Source organism: Chelonoidis abingdonii, unplaced genomic scaffold, assembly GCF_003597395.2.
Source record: "Chelonoidis abingdonii isolate Lonesome George unplaced genomic scaffold, CheloAbing_2.0 scaffold0001, whole genome shotgun sequence".
Classification (NCBI taxonomy): Eukaryota; Metazoa; Chordata; order Testudines; family Testudinidae; genus Chelonoidis; species Chelonoidis abingdonii.
This window is the reverse complement of record NW_027424262.1, coordinates 893,547-917,079: the sequence shown is the minus strand read 5'-3', so window position 1 is coordinate 917,079 and position 23,533 is coordinate 893,547. Positions and strand designations below refer to the sequence as shown.

The following is a 23,533-nucleotide window of genomic DNA, read 5'->3' as shown; positions in this document are numbered from 1 at the left end:
GAACTGATTCCTCCCGCCACGCCCAGCCACCCCCCCGTGTGTTTGTCTTCCTCAAGCAAACAGCTGTGAACATTCCAAAGCCTCGGCTCGCCAGAGCTTCGCAGCAGCAAAGAGCAGCTGTGTTTGTTTTTTAGATAAGTAGCTCCGGGGAGTACCTTCCGGTTTGTTGTATACAGGAATTGTGGGATACCTCCTAATACCCTGGAGGCCAATAACAGCGCTGGTGAGTGTCCACACCTGATGAGCAGCGCTGCATCAGCAGCGCTGGATTCGCTACACCCGTAGCGGACCAGGTGTACAGCCAGCGCTGCAGGAAGGGAGTTGCAGCGCTGGCTGAGCTCTGTAAGTGTGGACACCTGGTAAGTTGCAGCGCTGTAACCCCCTCACCAGCGCTGCAACTTGCAAGTGTAGCCAAGCCCTATGTGTAGACATAGCCTGAGGCATATATGCAATCCCACTGACGCTGAAGTGGTTGACATTGATGGTAGGCCTAGCACAGATAAAGGGCAGTATGTAACCTTAAAGGGTCTAATTGTAATGCTTAGGAGGTTTCCATGCATAACTCTGACTGTCTCTACTGGGAGTTACCTAAATCCCTTGCATGTCAACAGAGAATAGGTTTCCAAATGCACAGGGGTGATAGCACACTGGGCTGGCCACATGCTGCAGCAATGGGAATGAAAGATGGGAAATGAGAGATCCAGTGGGGCATGGAATGGAAAAGCATGGCTAAATCTCAGAGCAGAGGCTGCATTAGGTTCAGAATAGTGTTTGCCTCTGTGGCTACAACAGCTGACATTTGCTACTGACTCTTCTTAGGTGTTCACTGGTTCTTCCTAGTCAATGAAAGATACACATGAAGCAAACCAATAAACAGAAAGAATGAGGAGAGACAATGAGAGGAAAGATGTCCCATAGAGAATATGCATCTGCACTACTGTGTAAATCTGAAACAATTAGAAACTTTATTTGCCTGTGTGGCTGTGCACTACCGGGATCATCACAATTAGTGTACTTGCTGCCTATGGCTGTGGACAATACACACACATAAAAATTAATGAACCCAAACAAATGAAATGAAATCATTGTACACAAAGGCAATCATAATCCTGAACAACCAGAATCAGGTTCTAATGCCCTTTCCCACCACCATGCCCCAAGAATAAAAATTAAAAGAAAAAAACCCCACTCTCTTTTAAAGTGAAAAATGAGTTTACAAGAAAAAAAAATTAGTATATTCCTAGATGAAAATGCACAACAAGATAATTAAAACCTTCCACAGCTTGTTCGAAATGAGTGCAAAATTTCACCACCAACCCCTTCCTTGGCCAACCGGGTAACCAATGTCAGACATGCCCTTCCGCTAGATTAGAAGATGCTACCAAGGGACATGCCGGCTGTGATTTAGGGACAGGGAAAGAGTGGGAAAGGAAAAAAATAGCTAGTAATGCTAATGCAAAGCAGTAGCCCTGCAGTTCCTCTTTTAGATATTTCATTCATAATATACAAGGAAAGCTTTTTATTAGATGTGAATTGCCATCACTCCCTTGGGGTCAATGGAGAGAAGCTGATTCACACCAGCTGAGGATTTGGGCCAGTTATTTATAAGCCACTTTCTTGTGCTTTTATTTTCCATTGTTTTTAAATGTGAACATATCAAAGTATCTTTACTATTTTGAGCTTAGAGGAATCAAATGTAAGGCATAAAGGCTGCTAAGACCACTGTGCTGTCACCCCAAACTTCTTGCTTTTCATTTGTCTTCATAAAACAATCCTTTAGGGACCAATGCTGCCACACTTCCTTATGCCTTGTCGCCTCTTGCTACACAGCTTGGCCCACTGAAATCACGGGGTGACTTGTGGAGTAGGACTGGGTGGGAACATTGGCCGTGAAATCATCACCTGCTCTGTGCAGAAATGCTTTCCTGCTTTTGAGCGCAGCTGTGTGGTGCACTCAGTCACAAGGGCTAGGACTGACCCTGCCCTGGCACTTCTATACTGAGGGATGATAAGGTCACGGGTGGAAGTGGACCAGGAGGTATGGGCTTTGGGGGCAGGGCTTTTGGAAAGCACAGTGCACAGGAAATGGGTCGTGCAGACCTGCTCTGACTCCCATAAGCAGCTTTCCTCCTAGGCACACTGAGGCAGCAGGTCCCTTGCTACATTGGACAACTCTGCTGCCTGGTGCATGTGGGGGGTGGGGGAGAGGGTCAGAGCCATTATCTGCCTCCTTCCTGCTCCCTTTGGGGCACTGTGCACTCCTGGGGGAGGAGGTGCTCCTGTGCCTCTCTGAGTGAAGGGACAACAATTCTGAGGGGCTCTGACTCAAGAAGCCCAAGCGAGGAGAAAGGTCCTCAGATTCCCCAGCTCCATCATGGTGCATCCATAGAAGGGCAGGGCAAAATCTCCTGCTAAGTGACCACACCCCAGATGGCAGCCTGAGATTTGAGAGTCCATGTGGGCAGACCCCTTTGCCAGCTCAGGGACTAAAGTTCGAACTCAATACATGACTCAGGCTGACAGCCACAGCTTCTCAACATCCTCCCCCTTCTTTCCATGCCCATAGTCCCACTGAATCCTGCAACCTGCTCCTCTCCGCTACCCATATTGCTCCCACCAGTGTCACAACCAGATCCTCTGCCTTGTCCTCCATGCAGCACTCCTTGCTCATCATCACGAGTTCAAACCTTCCTGTCCTTAGCTTCAAGGCTCTGCTGAACTCAGTCCTGGCGAAGTTCTGGGATCCTGCCTACCCTGCTTGTACCTCTGCTGATCCCTTTGCTCTGTGAGCAATGCCAGCCAAGACTCCGTCTCCAATCTCTTCTTACAGCTCCTTCCTTGATGCTAAGTGTGCATAGAATGACCCCCTCAATCTCAATGTGTCAGGCCTCACCTTCTCCTGGTTCTAATCCCTCCTGCAGAGCCATTGCGTCTACGGGGAACACAAATGGAAAATGAAAGGGTCATACAGTGGATAAAAATGAAGAGAAAACCAGATCAGCTAGGGTAGCTCCTTCCTCTAGGACCTCTGACAATGTCTGTCTTCGACATGACAACGTCTCCAGGGTGGGAACTGTCTTGCCACCTGTGCATTGTACAGAGCCAAGCACATTGTTGTGGTGCACAACAGATAATAAATAACCACCACAGTAATTCCTAGTGTTAAATGCAATTGCTGCTGGACAATGCAAGATTCATCCTGTATCTGGTGAGAACGCTTTGACCACTGGAGATCTTGGAGACATTACATTCCTCCAACCCCACCATTGACTTCTTCTGTCCTCAAGTAACCCTAGATGAGATGCAGTTGTAAAGTCCTGCCAGTCACTCTGGCTTAATGTTCACACACAGGGCTGTAGCTAACCCTCAGAGATGGTGAACAGGAGAACAGAAATGGAGCCTGGGGGTTCTACAGCCACAAACACTGACAATATCTGACATCTGTTGCAGCTACAGAAGATGTAAAATAGCCACACTGGGAAAAAATGATGCCTACAAAACCCAGGCGTGGTTTGCTTACTCAGGGGCTGGTCTGCCAGTCATGCCCAGGCTGATTGGTACTTAACCCTGCTGTGTTCAAAGCAACTAGTAGTGGGACAAAGTTCTATGCTGCATGAGCAAGGGTGGCAGGCTCTGGCCCTTAAAATGGTATGTTAATCTTTATGGACCTGATGCAGAACCTATTGAAGTCAATGAAAGTATTTGTATTGACTTCAGTGAGCTCTCGGTCACCCCATATGGGTAAATTCCTGGCCCACTGAAGTCCATGGGAATTTTGCCATTGACTTAATGGAGCCAGGATTTCACTTCACAAGACTTTATGATGCGTTTTGCACAGATTCTTCCCTTTAGCATTTACAGCTGCACAGTTCTTTGTTATTGCTTCTTAAAAACCCCTGTGCAGAGAGCTAAAGGGTGAGTCACTTCCCCTTATCCCATTAAGAAAAAAACCAAACCTAAAACCAAACCTGGGTGAAAAGAAAACTCACTCATTTCTTCAGCATCAGATCCACACTGCTGAATGGACTATTGCTACACAATGCCATATACAGATACAGGTTACTTCATTCATGCGAAGTGTTACAAGGAGCACAACAGCATTCCCAGTCAGGACTATGAGACGGGAGCAGCGCACTAGGGGCTGGGCAAGGAATGGATGGCAACAAAAATAAAGCCCCCAAGATTCTGTCAGAACGAAAACAGGGACTTTGGACAGGTGCCTGCAAGGCACAGCGGGGAAGTATGGGATGAGTGGGCTTGCTGATTCTGTCTGCAGGGTAGGAGACAGGCCATGATGATCATAATACAGCCAAAAAATAATGAAATGGCTCACACTGGTCTTGTGACTCTCAGCATGTCAACACTCTAATAACTGAATAATAAATGGAGCATCCAAGCAAGAACAGCAGTGGGGTTTCCATCCTATTCGAAGAAAGCTCTTGAACCCCTGGACTTCCTTCTTCAGTACAGGCTCTTGTTTTCATTCAGTGGGGACAGATCTGCATGTCCTCAATATATGAAGGCAAATAAATTTTTGTAAGACAGTCATGAAGTCCCCTATTCCTCGCCTTCCCTCCACCACTTGGCTTCTTAACAGCTATTCTGGCCCCGGCATTACTGAAAAGCCCAAATTACATTTCAGATCAATCCTCCCCAAGGGGCAGGGTGGGAGCAACAATCAAGTCAGTATTATACGCTCTTGTAGGTAGACTTGCAAAGGTGGCCCTGCATCCGTGCCTCCTTTAATATGCTGTAACCCTTGCTTAAGAATCTTGCTGAATTCTTACTCCTGCGTAGTACAGAGAATGCTCCAAGCTGCATTCCATCAGCAGGTAAGTGAACATGGCAAATGTCTTTTCTTTTTCCTCTGTTCATTATACACAATGTTTTGTCTCTATCTTTATCTATATAGCTTTCTATATAGATACATATAGATCTCTAGCAATATATTTACTATCTCTGACTGTTCCTTTAGAAGCCCTTTATGTGGCAGTAGGCTTCCAGAGATGAGAACAATATGTATAAGAGCCAAAGGAGCACAAAGAGGGATGTTGTCAGAAGCTTGGCAGTCCGCGGCCCACCCAGCTCACCTCCAATCTCCGGTCTCCGCCGGTAAAGCAGCACGCCCACACTGATAAAAGCAAAAATGGTGAAGAGGGTGACGGAGAAAGCCAAGGTGCCGGGGGAGACATGGAACACTTCCCCATTTGCCGCGTGGTAGATGGCAGCGATGGACCAGGCCACGCCAATCCCCAGGAAAACATTCACAGCATTGCTCCCAGTGACGTTCCCGATTGAGGCATCAGCATATTGATCCTGCGTAGCCGCCACTTTGCTGGCAAAGGTGTCTGTAAAGCAAAAAGAAAAGCAGTTAGTCAGGTGGCAATAAAGTAAGTTGCCTTGGAAAGGGCTACCCTAGTGTCACTGCAAGTCCCTTCCTATTGGAGAATGGAGCTCCTGACAAGCTGATCTAGATAACAGCTTGGCATCAAAGGTACGTCTCCATTACAGATGAAAGTGGGACAGTAGCACGGCTGGCTAAACCTGAACTAGCTTTAATCTAGCTAAAGCAGGGCGTATGTGGTGGCATGACCTTCAGCATGGGCTAGCTGCCCCAGTACAAGCTTGCCAGGGACTCAGGCAGCTAGCCCATGCTACCGTATCGACACTACCCTTATTATCCCTGCTCACTAGAGTAAATTTAGCCCAGGCATGCCCATCCATGGTGCTATCACACCTTCGCTTGCAGTGTAAACATACTCCCCAGAGACTGGACCCAGATTCCACCTCTCAAAGCTCCCTGCAAGAGTTAGAGGACCCCAGACAAAACACTTCTTGACCTCTTCCCCCATGTACACTTTCCCTTGCCTGAAGCCGGCAGTCTCCGCACCTCCTCAAGCCTTTTCTTTTCCTGAGAACTAGCTCCTGGGCACCTCCATTATATAGGAGTCATTCACTGGCTTATGGTATCTTCCTTACAGAAAACAAATGCTATAAGAATCTACCATCATCTCTCAAAAGGCTGTAAAAAGTGCTTCCACAGGATGCAGTATCTTGGACCATTGCTGTACAATAATGTAGCACTCATATGACAGGTCCTTTGCAGCTGCATGAGTCTCTGGGAGTTGGCTCTCCTGAGTGACAGCAAACCAGACAGCATTCCCTGGATGTGGGTTTGGCTGCAGTAGTGGCTCTTAACCTATTTACCATTGTGGGCTGCATATGCAACTCTCTATGTGTTATGCGAGCCACAGCCACACAACATATATATTGCCTGTGTGGCCCTGGGGATGTCATATGGACCACAGCTGTGTGCTGATTGGGCTGCAGATTGAGAACCACTGATCTGGAGAGATGTGTAACAGGCTGCTTACAGATGCTGGTCCTATGGGGTAGGGATAAGTTGGTTCTGCTGACTCACTGAGTCAGGTGAATATTTACTACACCAATGGAGAGAGGATCTAGGGGGTGTGCTGAGCAGTTCTAGGGGAGGAACTCTAGAAACAGCCCAGCCAAGGGAAGAGGTCTGAGCTGAATTTGATGTTATGGTGTTAATTTCTCTGCCACTCTTGCTCATGTTGAGTTCCTATTGAACTTCGTAGGAGGAAAGATGGGCTTTGCAGTGAGAACATTCACACATCAGGGTTTTGCAAATATCTGAACAGCTCTAGCCACATTTCTGTGAACTATAACACAAAGGAGACTTCATGATCTCTCCCTGGTGGTCTGTTATCCTTTGTACGCAGTGCACTGCGGTAAGCAGCAGGAGAGCTGCTGTCCATATCACCCTGCAGAGGCATTGCCTGGCCTGTAGGTCAAATTACCTGGAGTTCCTACTCAGACCAGACAGATCCCCACTCTAGGGCAGGCACCTTTTTAGACTTCATGGACTTCAGTGGGTATTTCATTAGGTTACACAAGTTAGCGAAGCCCCTACTAAAAACTCTGGAATGTTGCCTATTTAAGATGAATACATCCAAAGGGTGCTTAGCTCTGACATAGCGCTGTTTGTTTGCAGAAACCAATCCCTTCCAAAGGAAATGCAGTGGTTTGTAGCCATTTACAAGCACAGCAAGCACCACTTATGCAGCAACGTTGTACATTTATAATGGGCCCAATTCTGCACTCCTTGAAGTTAATGGCATAGAGCCCATTGACTTCCACGGTGCAGGATCAAGGCTGGAGGGCCTCACCCCGGGAGGCTCTGTACTTAGTTGTGCATGTCCTTTATGCTGGTGCCTTCCCTCCCTACAGCACATCCCATGCAAAAGCCAGGGACAATTGTAGTCCCCATGACTGAAGGAGCCCAGGAATTTCCCCCTTGTGTACCTGGGGTCAGAAACTACCTCCTAATGTGGGAGTTGGGTCCTGGTTCGCTGCAATGGCCCGCGGAGCTAGGTGGGCATGACGAGGGATGCAGGCTGCACCATCCTAATGGATATACAGAGTGCATGCTGGGGAGCTGGCTAAGGCATGCTCCTGTCTCAGAGCTATGATGTATTCGCTCTGAAGGCTAGTGGCTAAATGCTATAATCTGCCTCTTGACAAGCTGTATAGCTACTGGATATGTATTTGTACTCACTCACTCACATGTGGCAAGCATGGCAATTGCCAACTATGCCTAAAAGAAATCATATCGAAAAGCCAGTTGCATGGGTGCATATGTGCATTTGATTTGCACTACCACAAGGATGAAGCCAAAGCAAAAACACAAAGACATTTCATCAGATGGCACAAAGGCAAGATACAAGAGGCAAAACTGGGATAGCTATAGCCTTTGTGCTTACGCTTGCCCCTGTATTCTCCACACTGCCCTGCCACTTTGACTGCCCAGGAAATCAGACAGGGGTCTTGTAGGGAAAAGGCTGTATTGTAATGCACACACGTAAGAGGGCAGAATTAAGGCTGTGCCGACACTTTTCACGACATGATGGGCTGACTTCTGTTGGGGAGCAAGCCAAGCTTTCGTGCTTACACAAATGCTTCTTCAGGTCTGGGAAACATACTCAGTGCTCTGGCCTATGCTACAGAATTACTTTGGTATAACTACATGTTCACACCCCTAAGTGATGCAGTTACACCAGCCTAAGCACTAGCATAGACAGCGCTATGTCAGCGAAAGGGCTTCTCCCACCAACATGGTTACTGCCTCTCGGGGATGTGGATTAACTGTTGATGGGAGAAGTCTGCCCAATGGCATAGAAGCACATTCACTTAAGCACTACAGCGCCACAGCTGCATTAGTGCAGCTGCATTCATGCATCATTTTAAGTGTAGACCTGTCATGAGTACGGGTCCCAGAACTGACGAAGAGCTTTGTGTAAGCTTCAAATCTTGTCTCACTCGCCAACAGAAGTTGGTCCAGTAAAAGATATTACCCCACTCCCTTGTCTCTCTAATATCTGAGACTGACAAGGCTACAACAACACTGCCTACTTTTCATGATGTCATTCCCTGAGTTCTGAGTGCTTCAGCTTGCAACCTTACCTTGCTCTTAATGAAGGATTTTTGTAATGGAATTTTATACATCTCTTCCCTGTCTCTCCTGAGTCTTCTCCCCTAAGCTAAATAGGCTTAAGACCCGATCCTGCAAGTTATTCCACATGGGTGGCTGGATGTCTGTCCACTGATTTCTATAGGGTTCTGCAGGCTCCACTTGCTGGATCAAAACCCCTATCTTTACAAACTCTTTCCAAGCCTCTAATGATTTCCTTTGCCTTCCTCTGACCATTTCCTATTTCTGCTATCTCCTTTCTGAGATGGGGTGCCCAAAGTGAGGGCATCAATTTATTTATTGGCTTTATAATCTTGTCAACCTCACTCTACATCCCTTTCTTAAGAAACCCTATTAACCTCCTGACTTTCTGATCAACACTGAGCAGAAGTTTGCATTGAATTATCATGCCCTGCTGATGTATTTTTCCTGAGTGCTTGCAATTAAGTTAGAACTCTTCCGAGTATGACTTGCTCAGATGGTTATTCCACTGTGCAGTACCTTGCTATGCTGTATTTCTGCTTGACACCATCTTGCCCAAACATCTAGCTTTATAAATTCCTCCTGAAGTACCAGGCCACCCTGTCGAGTCTGACGAAGCTCAATAATTTTGTGTACTCCAGCTTTTTTTTTGCCTTTAAAGTAAAGCATCTCCTATTTCAATAAAAGGCCCTATTTAACTGTTCCATCAACAGCTCAAGGCATGGCTCTGGATTAAATTTCCTACTGATATAGCTGGTCAAAATTTTTCTATCAAAACTTGGTTCGCAATGAAAAATAGGGTTTTCAGCTCAGTGAAAATCTTGGCAGAAAGTGACTGCATTCCTCAAAACACTGGAGGTTTTTAGAGCAGGTGGCACAACTCCTGTCAGGGTGGGGGTTTCTGTCTATGTTTGCTTGGTCCTGTCTCAGCACAGGGGCTGGACTTGATGACCTCGCAAGGTCCCTTCCAGCCTGACATTTCTATGATTCTATGCCAAGGCCATAACCAACCCCCCTCCCCCCTCATCACTTACCCACTAACTTTATTTTCTCCCTAATATTGAGAAACTAACTCACAGCCAGGAAGTGATGTATCCTGTTTAGTCACCTTGCCAAACAATTGCTTTTATTGGAGGAAACTGACCATGCAGTGGCATTAAAGGGATGAGCACTATTTTGTTTAATTATTCCTATTGTTGATACTTTGCTTACTTAGCTATTAATCAAGCAGTGGCCACAGGCCCAATTAAATGAGATTATTGTAATTGATATGGCACATTCAAGAAACATTAAGGCACTGTATTTTTGTATTAAGAATGGAAATGATTAGGCATTGTTCTGTGAATATCCAGTTGTAGTTTTTAATATATGAAAGATTGTTATTAGGCCAGACACTTTATGTTCTGTATTTTGCCTCTATGTAAGTAATGATGGTTAGAAAAAAGGGCTTAGCTTTTCATTACAAGTCATCTGAATCGGACACTGCACTGTGCATTTGCCCTCTGCACTCCAGTCCACCACGCTGCCACAGCTGTTTTCCTCTGGTGTGCACCTGGAGCCTTACAGGCATAGAAAAGTTGTAAGTGACATATAGGGCGTGCACTATGAATCACAAAGAACTCATTTCAAATAAAGCAGAACAGACATACCCACAAAAAGCAGAATTTTCTATTTTGTAGCTCAGTAAAATAAATGTAGTTTTGTCAGCCCTTCTGGGACCCAATGGGACTCCTGATTGCTCCCTTGCACTGAGGGGTTCTGTATGAGCACCCGCGTCATTAGTTTTATGCAGCTGGACTAGTTTTGGTCATGTTCTCTTGAATGTCAATTGTGCCTAGTTGCCCAGCCCATAATAAGGGGTGGAGGGAACAGCGGAGACATTCTGACACAGGAGACACAAGGCATTCTGGAGCAACCAGGTCCTTAGGATGTAACCTCCAATTTGTGAGGCCTGGTCTACACTACGCCTTTAAACCGATTTTAGCAGTGTTAAACCGATTTAACGCCGCACCTGTCCACACTACAAGGACCTTTATATCGATATAAAGGGCTCTTTAAATTGGTTTCTGTACTCCTCCCCAACAAGAGGAGTAGTGCTAAAATTGGTATTACTATATCGGATTAGAGTTAATGTGGCTGCAAATCAACGGTATTGGCCTCCGGGCGGTATCCCACAGTGCACCATTGTGACCGCTCTGGACAGCAATCTGAACTCGGATGCAGTGGCCAGGTAGACAGGAAAAGCCCCACGAACTTTTGAATTTCATTTGCTGTTTGCCGCAGCATGGACTTCTCGAGTCTAGCATGTGGGTGGGCGATGCAGTCCCAAATCCAATTAGAAAGACCCTGGATGGACCGTACGGATTACTGGATCTATCGCTTGTATGGGAGACAAAGTTCTTCTATCAGAGCTCCATTAAGAAGACAATAATGCCCAAGCATATTGAAAATATCATTGCTATAGCTACACAGTGATGCTTCGGTACAAGCCAACGGAAAGCCAAAGATCAAGAGACGCTGCATGAGACGGAGGCTTGGGTACTGATAGGATCTGCGCTATCTCCTACCAGTCCCCAGTCCAGTCTCCGAAAAGTCATTTGCATTGTTGTGCTGACTCCCAAGGCCTGTAGGATTCAAAACACATGTCTGGCGGTGATTCAGGTTATAGCTTGTCAATTCACTCCCTCCCCGACCACGTGGTAAAGAATATAGGTGAAAAATGTTTTTTGACTTTTTTTAATGTTCCACCACTATGTGTAGCGAATTGTGCGTGAGAGATGCCTGATGCGCGATGCAGTAATAGAGCAGTATCCGCTCCTCTTCCCTCCCCGGTGGAGTACAGTGTTACTATATGAGCTTTGATAGTGCTGATACTCTGCTGGTGGCCTCAGGGTGGGCTGGACGTGCCCTGGTTAAAATAAATAGGAATTTTGCCGGACGCCATTCCGAGTAGATGGTACAGAATGGACTGGTAACTCATCTTCTCATAGCAACTGGTGTGACTGGACGCTCCAGCCCCATCCCTCCCTTTCCTTGGTAAGAAAGATTCATGTACTGTCTGGACTATCAAGCAGCTGGAAGCTGCCTGCCCCTGATGGTGTTATCTCTCACTAACAAGTCATGCTGTTTGCTGTGTATCTCTGTGCATTCTTTTATAACTTCATCGACACAAAGATTTTGGGACACTGCCACGGATATGGCCCAGGAAGGTTCGGTGAGGAGAGGAGAGAACGGTGGTATGTTTGCAGCCGGCACCCCCTGCTGAATGGCATGCAGTCACTCGATTTCTGCGCGATCTACATGGGAGCACTGTTGGCTCGTCTGATACACTTGAGTTCTTAGTACACTTGCCCCATATTCTAGGCAGGACTGACTCTATTTTTAGATACCATAAAGGAGGGATTGACTCGAGGAGTCATTCCCATTTTTGCCTTTGCGCCCCCGGCCGACCTCAGCCACAGGCACCCATAATAGTAGCAGATGGTACAGAATGACTGATAACTGTCTCTGCTATCATGCAAAAGCAAATGAATGCTGCTGTGTAGCACTGCAGTACTGCCTCTGTCAGCGGCATCCAGTGCACATATGGTGACAGTGACAAAAGGCAAAACAGGCTCCATGGTTGCCATGCTATGGCATCTGCCATGGCAATCCAGGGAAAAAGGGTGCGAAATGACTGTCTGCCGTTGCTTTCCCGGAGGAAGGAATGACTGAAGACATTTACCCAGAACCACCCACGACAATGATTTTTGCCCCATCATGCACTGGGATCTCAACCCAGAATTCCAAGGGGCGGGGGAGACTGCGGGAACTATGGGATAGCTACCCACAGTGCAACGCTCCAGAAATCGACGCTAGCCTCGGTACATGGATGCACACCACCGAATTAATGTGCTTAGTGTGGCTGCGTGCACTCGACTTTATACAATCTGTTTATGTAAAATCGGAATAATCCCATAGTGTAGACGTATCCTGAGTCTGTCCTTAATGAAGGCTCCCTAGCTCAGCATGCTTGATTCAATCTCTTAAAAGAAGGCAGAATGCCATGGAGTATGGAACTACAGGAATACTTAGAACAGCTGATAATTCTGTGCTATGAAGAACAGTCTCTTCTTTGCCTCTCTTAGGCCCCTTTGCTAAGTCTCCACTAACCATGACTGTTTCTGAGGCAGTCTAATCAGTCCAAGACCTATCTCCAAACAACAGGTATTAGAGGACTCTTCAGATGTTTCAGTAGAAACACTTCTAGCAGCTATTCACACTCAACAACCTAATTTTGATTCATGTGGATCAAAGCTGAATCTGGTCTCTTCAGAGGTGTTCCATGCAGAACAAAGAACCTGAATGCAGAAAAATGTGTGAGAGATCAAGGGAGAAAATAAAAGAAGTAGAAGTTCAGAATGAGAACATGGGACTGCAACTCTGGCGGGGAGTTGAATAAAAGACAGCAATTTTCTACACTGAAAAACTGAGGGCATGGAAAACTTTTTAAAGCTTGCAGAGATACTAGGTATTTTGGAATCCGTGGAAAAGAGGAGTTAGTCTGAAATACTTTCCAGGGTACTGAATAGTCTTCTCAAATTCCAGCTCCCTACCCTATTGGATAGTCTAAAAATATTCTGCATACCTTTCAAATCTCTCCCAGTTTAACAAGTGTCTGCTTTAGCTGTCTCAACAAGAATGGTCACATGGTAATTTTTGCAATGCCATTGGAGTGGTATTATGACTATGATATGGAGGAGGGAAAACATACTACTTGTAAAGAAACTGATCTTTATTTTCCTCAATATCAGCAGAACTATTCAAAATTGTATCACATGGAATTCTTCTTTCTAGGTTTCCAAGTTTCCCACAAAATTGAAGCTTAAAGATTTTTTTAAAAAATCAATTTTTTTTGTAAAAACTATGATTTATTTTATCTACACAATCAGTTCAAAGGATGCTTGTTGAAATGAAGAGGATGGTGTGAGTCTTGATGAGGCTGTGTCAGATAATTCTTTGTTACCTGACTACAAAGGGTTGTTGTTTTTTAAACCTCCTTTTCTTTTGACATTTTTTGTTTTCATGTTCGATGGCAAACCAATAGCTTGTGTGTCTGTCCCTTTCCATGCCCAAATACAATGGGTCCAGTTCACACACTCTCCCTCACACTGACTAGCACATGAGCTGTTCCAGTGGTTTCTGTAAGGAGCTGGGTAACTGGGGTGGGGGGGCTGGACGATGCTGGGAGACAGATTCTGGTGGGAGTGCAATTAGAGTCAATGACGCTGATATTGTTACTGGGGCATTGTGATGGAGTGGTAATTGACAACATTTGTTATTTGGAGAGAGCGAGGTCATAGAGTGTAAGGCCAGAAGGGACTGCCAGGTCATCTAATCTGACCTCCTGCCTAGCAAAGGCCACTAAACTCCATCCAGTTACCCCTGTATGGAGCCCAATAACCTGTATTAGACTAAAGTATTACAGCCCTCAGGAGACTAAAATGCAGGGACAGGGAATTGCTAGAGGGCATGAGAAAAAAGGCCATGTAAAAGCTACCAGGCTAGAAAGAAAAGAAAGGTGACTGAGTAGTAACATTCTTGGTACATGAACAGGTTCTTCTCACAAAGGGGCTCAAGGTGCTTTATGCCCATTAATAAACAGCAGTGCAGCATCTCCCGCATTTCTGGTTCTGCAAAACCAAAGCTGATCCAAAACTTTTACTGAGATGAGACACGAGGAATCTTTATCCCACCCAGTAGATTCCTCCTCTTTGGCGGTTTGGATAATATGAACCTCAGAGCCCATCCAGGCCTGGTTTTTGTTTGGAAAAAATAAAACCTGACTAATGAGGTTTTGCAAAAACAAGACACAAGACTCCTTGGCCCATTTCTAATTAGCACACAGCATTATTTGTTGAAATACAGAGCTAGTGATTCCAGTCACAAGCTCCCTTTGCCAATGGATCTGGTAACACCCAATGCCAGCTGATAGGAGGTAGGGAACATGGTGTTATTGGGTCCATGCCACCCCCTCTTCCCGGTCCTCTCTGAAAGCTCCTGTAAGGGCCTGGGCAGCATTCTTCCTTCCCTGCCAGGCTTCTCTCTGCTCCCTGCAAGGGAAGGCAGGAGGACAGGGGACCCAGAGCAGCAGTGGGAAACACCTCTCTTCCTCCCCCAGCAGCCAGCTGACAGCCCCTGTCCTGTGGAACATGACCGGAGAGTGAGATGAGCGAGGTGTAGAGGCTGACTGGCTGTGATATGGGAGAGATGTATAGCACAGTGCAGCTAACAACTCTGGGAGTCCCTGGTGAGCCTTCTCTGTATGGCTACTGATTCCTTACACCTCTGTCATGTACCCTTTTCTCTGTCTCCTCTAAGCTCCTCTTCACAGAGCTCTCCCCAGGTTGCTGCCCACTCTCCTCAATCCTCTGTACCTGCTCTGTCCTTTGAGGCAAGGTGGAGCTGCAGCGAACACAGCATCCAGGTGAGGGTATACCACTGACTGACATAATGGTGAGACACTATTCTCAATATGATTTTCAGGGCCATCCCTTTACTTTCTAATGTTTTTGTTCTACTGCAGCTGATGTTTAGCGACAGTGGGACAGACACTGAAAAAGGGACTTACAAAAGGGTCTTAACTATTTAAACACACTGTACATAATTTCCAGTTATGCTAGATGAAAAAACTCAAGTATCACTCTGCATTTTGCGAATGGTTCCCAGTTAATGATTGCCAGTAAAACAGCAGGAGTGTCTCAGAGAAATATGCACTGTGGATCCATGTAAATCCAGAGTAATTTATAGCAATATACCAGATAGCAGAAATTGGAGCTGTATGTTTTATCATCAGTAGCACCAACAGATTAAAATGACAGTAAGAATAGCATGGCCAAAAATACTTTCCTCTCGTTTCACTGGTTTTCCATTCACTTATATACCAATATTAGTGGTGCAGAAAAAATCTTTAGGATCTAAAAGAAACAAAGAAAGGCTTGCCAGACACAGTAACTATTTCTGGAACGGATTAAAGACACTTTGTTTTAAGGGGATTTTTAAAAAAACCCAGTCCAGTGCAGTTAATGTCATACCTACATGAGGTGTAAAAAAACCCAAGTTCTGCAGGCAGTGGAGAAAGCAAAAATGTGGATTGACATATTACTTTTGCACTCCATGGAACAACTAGAAGACTATTCTGAGGAAGAAAACTTGGGTTTGCTGAAGTTAAGACCGTAAATATCAGTTACAAGTTGTTATCAAAACATCAGAAAGCCTGAAAATTCAAAGCTGAAGCTATACTTAAAATAACCTATAGCCGCCACGAAGGGACACACACCACTGGGGTCTCCCATGTGGTGTCAGTGTTATTAGTTAGCTCTTCATCCAGACCTGGATTGCAGCCCGCTCCCTCTGAATCCCGAATACACAGCACAGGGGAAAGATGGCAGAGATCATGTCAGGAAATTAAATTACTTTTTTACCTGGCACTGATGTTCCCAATGCAACAAACACAACTGCAGTCACTGAATCCTTCAGGCCAATGGTGCAGCCAAAATGGGATGCTAAATCCCCGATGAAAGCTGTCAGCAAACCAATCATTAGGATGGAGACGACGAAGCAGGCCCAGCCATTCCAGTAGTCTGTTGGGGGGACGAAGGCAAAAAGGACCTTCCAGAAGACAGTCAGAAAGTGCATCACATAATCAAAGCAGGATGGCAGCTTCTCTTCCCCACATTCGTCATCGTCATCATCCTCGCCTGTAGCAACAACACCAGAGTCTGATTAAACCCACAGCTGCACAACTGGGTGTCCCCACTCCTGTCTAAGTACTTATACAGCCCTTTGTACTGTACTGTTTGAGCCTCACCCAGGCAATAATGGAGTTTATTCTCAACACTCCCCTGTACTATTGTTCTTATTACCCCCTCATTATGGATGGGGAAGACAGGCCCAGAGAGAATAATGGTGAAATTTTCAAAAGCACTCAAGTAATTTAGGAAAGTCAATCCCACTGACTTCCAACGAGCTCTGTGCTCTTCAGTGAGCTAGGCACTTGGGAAAATACCATCCCATGACACTTGCCCAAGGTCACATAGGTGACTGTGGCACAGCAGACAAGCGAGGCCTATATTTCCCAATGTTGCTAAGCCTTTGCAGAACTGCTGTCTTATGGGTGCAAAACTTGAGAGACTTGGAGGGCTGCCAAGCTTTGTCCCCACCATCACAAGCAACCCCATCATACAATCTCACTCATAAATGTGTCCAGCTCTCTCACTGGACAAATTAAGTGTTTGCTCCCACAACTCCTACTGAAAGGCTGTTCCAGAACTGCACCCTTCTGATGGTTAGAAATCTCCTTCTGACTTCTAGCCAGAATTTGTTCCTGGCCAGTTTATCCCTACTTCTTCTTGTGCCACTATTGTCCTTAACCGTAAATAGCTGGTCACCCTTCCTGGTGTAGTTATAGAGGACAAATGTATCCCCCCTCTCCCTTCTCTGTGCTCGGCGAAACAAGCCCAGACCTCTTAGTACTCCTCTCACACAACAGGCCCTCCAGTCCCCGATCATCTAGGTAGCTCTTCTCTGCACCTGTTCCACCACTGCAGTAGTTGCAACATCCACTCTAAGTTGAGGGCCAGGAGGGAAACAGGTTGTTGGTTTACACTGGAACCCCAAATAAATTACTAGAGGGGATTAACTTTCCCCCCTCCCAAACAGAACTAAGAATATCTGTTAATGGGAAGAAAACCTGGACATTTGAAGTCTGTGATGGCTCTTGATTTGTTTCACTGATTAGAGACATTAGAAGCCAGAGAACAGTATCACTGAACTGAACACATGGTCAAGAGTGTAGTGACAGGGGCTGAGGAAGATAAAGCTGCTGAAATGGAAGGTAACAAGATCACTATGTTCTGAACAGGGCTGGAAGAGGAAGGATGTGGAAGGAGTGAACCTAAACTCTGCTCAGAAACCTTCTTCAGGTTCAAAATTATTATTAAATTGTGTTAGGAGCTTCAGTCATACCCCAGGACCATTGTGCTAGGTGCCGCACAAACACAGAAGCTCCTTTTCTAGGCAACTCTGTATTTTATATGCTTTTATCACTTCCCCTCTCGCTCATCTTCTTTCTGAGGCAACAATCCCAATCTTTTCAACTCCCTTTCGATGAGAGTTTCCCCAGGCCCTTGATCATTCTTGTTGCTCTCCTCTGAGCCACTCCAGTTCTACGATATCCTTTATGAGGCGAGGTGCTCAATACCGCACATGGTGTTCCAGATGAGGCGGTCCCTCATCTTGCTGATTGATAAAAAGGCATTATTAGACAATTCTCCTTATTATTCTCCATCACATGCTTTATGTATGTGAACAGCATGTTAGGTAGTTTGATTGCACTGTGCATTGCACAGAGGTCTCTGCTGAGCTGTCTATAATGATATCCAGGTCCCTTTCCTGTGCTGATACTGTCAATTTAGGACCCTGTAAGGTTTACGAGTAGTTTAACCTTCCCCTCTCTGCAAAGTGCATTCCTTTGCATTTATCAACAATGAATTTCAGAGACTGCTGCACTAGGGAGAGGGGTAAAACAGGATCTAGCCAGGGCCAACCCCTGCCCCCCCAGCAACTCCCTGGGCCTAGAACCATGTAGGGAAACTCCCAACAGTCTGGTGAAGTAGACAACCATGTTGCTTTGGTAAAAAGCTGCAGAAACAGGAACCAGCCAGAGACTCCAGCTGATAGAGCAGGAGCAGAAACAGCCAAATCTGGATCCCCTGGAAATTCAGAGAACTTGCTACAGTTTTGACGGGACTCTCTCTTTCCTATGCTGATTAGCTGTTTGCTCCAACTCACCATCTGCCTCCCAGTCTCTTCATCTCAGCTTCACTCCTCTCCTGCTCCGTCCCCTTCATTGGCCTCTTCCTAGCAACATCCCCGCTCCCTTCCCTTGTCTTTCCATGTAGGTTATCCCCTCTGAACTAAACCTGTGACAGTACTTTACCTCTCACCACCCTGCTGCATGATCTTGGGCAAGTCATTTCTCTGTCTGTTCTGTTTAGGCTGAAAACTCTTTGGGGAAAAGTCTCTCTCTTGCTATATTTTTTTTTGTTCAGCACCTAGCATATCAAAGCCCTGATCTCAACTGTCTAGGTCTTCATGTAATACAAACAATGATTTAATATTGTTTTGGTCAGCTTTCCTATCCTCCACAAGATGTATCCTTCGCAATCTCTTAAGCATCTGCCATTGAGTTACTATGCTCCTGCTGCAGAAGCGGAAAGGTGCAGTAGTTCTGGCTGTTTTAAGGGTGTTTGTCATGCTGAAGTGTCAGCATGCCCCCCAGGTAAAAGGGTGATTTGCCTCCTGCCTAACTGCTCTGAATTCTTAGGGGTACTAAACTTCTGCCTGGCAGGAAAGACACGTTGCTGAGCTTAGAATTCAGTTCCAAGATGGAATTTAGACCAACAGTATAAGGAACTATAACGTGCAACAGCTCTGACAACACATCAACGTACAAGAGACCCGAAGAGCAGCTTCCCTCTCTCACCAACAGATGTTGGTCTTAAAACATATGACCTTGCCCACCTTGTCTCTCTCACATACAAAGAGACAATCTGCATAACCAAATCTGGCACATTTCCCCCTCTTGACTTCAGGAGGCTGCTGCTCTTCTAATTTATCTTTGATTTGCCCAAAGCGCTAGTTTAATGGGATCAGAGACAATGTTTAGCTTACAGCGTCAATCCGGGAGGTGTGTTACAATTCAGGGCCAGTGTACTTCCCTTCTTCCCAATGCTCTAGACTTCAATTTCTAGTCTGTTTTGACATCCAGTCTCCATGGCTTTCCAGGCAGAGGATGCTGACAGGTCTGATGGAACCCTATGGGCTGGTAACATGCTGACTTACTCAGGGGGCTCTAACCGCATGGCTTGCATTCCTCAGCATTGGAACTTAAGTTCCAAAGCAATAAATGGCATCCATGAGTCATAGCTGAACTAACAGTAGCCAGGCTTCACTGGTTGAGCAGAAGCGGATGATCTTACAGTGAAGGCATGTGATGGATGCAAAAGATCGGTGTATGATCTCTAGCTCTAGCAAAGACACCCTGTGTGACCTTTGGTAAGTCACTTAATCTCTGTGCCTCACTTCCCCAGCTGTACAATGGGGATTGTAAATGGCACCTTTATCCCTTGTCTATCTGGATTGTGAGCTCTTACTCTGGATATGTACAGTGCCTAGCCCACTAAGGTCTCAAACTTGATCAGGGCCCCTGGGCACTAGCCAAGAGGTGGTAGGTTCACATCTGTGTCAAGTCCATTTCCTCTGGAATATCGACCTAGATTTCCAAAAGCAGCTAGGGATTTTGTGTGCCCAACTTGAGACAGCTTAAAGGGACTGTCAGAGCAGGGGCTCAAACCTTCTGAAAAATCAATCTCTTTCAGGCGCCTCTTGTTAGACACCCACAATTCCTGGCCATTTATGAAAAAAATTAAGGCCATTACTTTCTTCTTCTCCTTTTGTTTCCTACACCATGGCCCTACGTGTATGTAGCTCTATATACACAGAATACCTAGTCACAGATGCTCCACAAAGACAGAGCAGAGAAGCTCTTGCAAATAGGGAGACCCTCATGTTTCAGCTTGCAAAGGAAAAACAAATGTAATGATGTCACTTGGTTAAATCACAATGGCAAAAGGTGGTGGCATTTATATCTCCCCTCTCTTACACCAAGAGTTGTACAATACACAAGATCACAACTTTTGTGCTGGTCAGAAATTCCTTAAACTGAAAGTCAAACAACTAGCCTAAAGCTTTATGGACTGTATTCATTTCCTAATGAAATCAATAGGCGTATTTGCACTGACCACAATGAGAGCTAAACTGCTCTAAACCTAAGGATGTAGTGAGTGGTAATTAACAACTAGCTTGCGCTTGAAGGGGTAATTGCAGTTGTCCTTTTAAACATCTGTGATCCAACTTTTCCCTTAGATGTGCATGGTTAGTAACAGGAGCTGCACATGGGCATCCAAGTACAGAATCTGACTCTCATCATTTTCCTGCAATGCAGTTTCAGTCTGTGCAACAGAGCTCCAGGTTAATTTCTCTCAAATTTTGAAACGCTATGTGCTGCCTCCAGTAATAAAGAATGCAGGCAGAGCAGTAGATGTCTTAGGAATAAGTTCTTCCAGAACATTAGAAATCAAAGGGACAATAAGCGAAGGAGGACACTCAGGTTGACTTCAGTCAGTGAATGATCGGGTCCTAGCTGGTCAAATATATTTCATCTAAAGGAACAATTTGCACTAGCCCTAATGTTTGCACAAGCACCTTTTATCTAGAGAGCCAGGAGAAAGGTCTCTTAGTTGTTAGAGAGGCTATAGTATTGTAATAACGGTGTGCAATTTTCTTAAGCTCTCACTGCTTGCCTGTGTGAGCATTTTCCTTTCCATATCTCTTTATGCAATGGTGGCACATGGTTTGTGTTAATTTAAAAGTAAAATGTATAAACACTCCTGCAAGGAGTGCAAAACAATGTTGCGGTGCGTTATGTATTTATTTGTGAGCACCAACTAAAACGGCATTCAAATAGTGGCACAACAACATAACAAAAGAATTACCAGAAGTGGCTCCCAGTAATCCTGGGTTCATTCCACCTGGCTTCTAAGCCCTCCAAACTTTGTGGGTCTAAATGTTTTTCACAAATCAAGCTATGGAATCTGTGTCTCACTCAACACTTCAAGATCTTGCAATTTTGCACCGAAACCACCACAGCAACTATCAATCGGCAACTTTGAGTGGTGGACAGAAGACAAGGAGAGGGAGAGCAACACACAGGAAAGTCACAAACAAGCAGGACCAAACTGTGGCAAACAGCATCCCCAAGTTTCAGGTGTGACAGAGCCATGCTTCATTCAACATGCACCTTAAAACACAATGCTTAATATGGTAGTAATAAATAATAGGAAGCTTGATTTTATTACCTTGGTAGACAACAAAGGAAACTCAAAACAAACTCTGCTATATACTGGGATGGAGGTGGGGTATTTATTTAAGCCTGAATCCTGTGCAGTTCTTAGCTGATCCCACAAAGACTGGGCTGGCTAGACACATCTCTTCTAGTATTATAATTTTGCAATAAGTATTTTTAAGTATCTACAGATCTGTGAGGCAGTGGAGCTGTCGCAAAGCTAAAATCTTTAGGGAGATGATGAAACAGATTTTTAAAAATCAATCTGAGTGCAGCTGTCAAAATATTGGTCTGGATCTGTCTATCATTTTTCTGAGGGTTAATAATGAACCTCTCTCTAGAAGAGCGAGGATAGAGGTTGCTAGGTTGCTTAGAAAGCCATATGCACCCACTCTGGGATGTTAGGCCAAAAGAATACGAGGCATCTTTGCTGCAAGAGAAATTTCCCAACCCTAAAAATAAAAAATAATAATAAAATTGTAACATTTTGCTCTTTAGTCACCCGTGTTGTAGCTCAACTGCAAGGTATGCAGGAGTGACTGGCTGGGGGACGCTGTGTATGGTTTTTGTTATACAGAAAGCCAGACCAGGTGATCACAATTGTCCCTTTTGGCCTTAAAACTCCATGATTCATGTGTTAACTTTCCTGAATCTAATAAACACACTGCTATAGAGAGCGGGCCTATATATTCTAAACAAGTTATTTCCAAGCGTTGTGCCCCTCCTAACTGTACATCTGGAGTAGAGCTGCAGTACTGCCAACCCCAAATGTAAAGAAATAAAGAAAAAACAACCACGAAACAAGCTCCCCCTAAAATCATGAAATTTAATATAATTAATTAGTTAATTAAATAAAAATGCTGTTGAGATTGTTATTATTTTCCTTCTGGGTTTTGAGCCTTCATGGCGTGCTCAGGTCACGGGTTCAAGTTTTTCTCTGCAATCAAGAGTGCTAGAATATTACTTTTTTTTTTTTAAACGAAAGCTGAGATTCTCCTTGTGATCACAGGACTCCAAGGGCTGGGGCTTTAAGAAACTCGTCAAATATTACCAGAATCATGATAAACAAAATCACAAGACCTGACAACACAGTTAAAGATGCTCAATGTCTGCTCCCCACCCAATTGCAGAAGCCAGTGCAAGATTTTAAGGGGGACTCTCACCCATCTATGTGTAGGGGGACTGTGTGGGCACAGACAGCCAAATCTCCTCCCCCCCACAACATGTATGCTAACAGGAATAAGCTCCTTCCCTAGGGTGACCAGATGTCCTCAATATTATTGGGACACTCCCGATTTTAGGGGACTTGACCTGCGGCCTGACCTTACTTCAGTTGGGACACACTTCTTCCCAATATCGGGACCGTCTGGTAGGACCGCAAGTTGCTGCTGGCGCCACTCACCTCTTCTTCTTGGGGCAGCTCTCAGCGCCCGCCCGCCGGCAGGAGCCTGCACTGCAGCCCCAGGCACAGAGGCGGCAAGGAGGTCTCTGCTGCGTGGTATAGGGGCAGGGCTTGCAGGTGCCAGCAGTAGGCAGAGAGCCCCTGCCCCCACCGTCCCTCCTCGACCCAACCTGACCTGACCCGTGACCCTGGGAGCCAGAGGGACCTGCCTGCTGGATGCTTCCTAGGACCCACTCCAAGTAAGCACTGCTGGGACTCACCTCGTCCCCTGGTAGGTCCCTCTGGCTGGGAGGCGGGGAGGGAGGGGTTTCTGCGTGCTGCCGGCACCTGCAAGCCACACTCCGCAGCTCCCATTGGCACTTTTCCCAGCCAATGGGAGCCATGGAGCTCACAATTGTGGAGGGTGCAGCACGTGGAGAGTCTGGAGATTCCCCTTGCCGCTCTCACCCAAGGAGCCAGAGACCTCCCAGCAGGGCTGGTGAGTGCGGCCAGGGAAGGGGACAGGGTGTGATAGTGAGTGTCTGGGAGATGTGCGTGGGGCGCTGGGCAGAGGGGAGGCTTGTGTGTTTTGGGATGCTAAACAGTGGAGGCCTGTTGGGAGGTGCTGGGCAGTGGGGGAGATCTGTGTGTTTCAGGGTACTGGGCGGGGGGCATCTGTGTGGGGCGTTGTGGTGGTGGGGCTGTGGGGAAGGGCACAGGGAGGGAGGGA

The 23,533-nt window shown here is 45.9% G+C and overlaps 1 protein-coding gene across 4 annotated transcripts in view; it reads right to left on the bottom strand.

The window, feature by feature from the left end:
* Positions 1-1,203: 1,203 nt before the first annotated feature.
* The window catches only part of SLC8A1 (solute carrier family 8 member A1), a 324,738-nt gene continuing 302,408 nt past the window's right edge, over positions 1,204-23,533 (bottom strand). For all 4 annotated transcript variants that reach the window (XM_032784448.2, XM_032784452.2, XM_032784449.2 and 1 more), the window contains 2 exons: positions 15,940-16,215; positions 1,204-5,348 (listed from right to left, as the gene is read on the bottom strand). In XM_032784448.2, the coding sequence (XP_032640339.1) occupies positions 4,972-5,348; positions 15,940-16,215 (653 nt within the window). In that variant the 3' untranslated portion in view covers positions 1,204-4,971. The remainder of the gene's footprint in view (positions 5,349-15,939; positions 16,216-23,533) is intronic.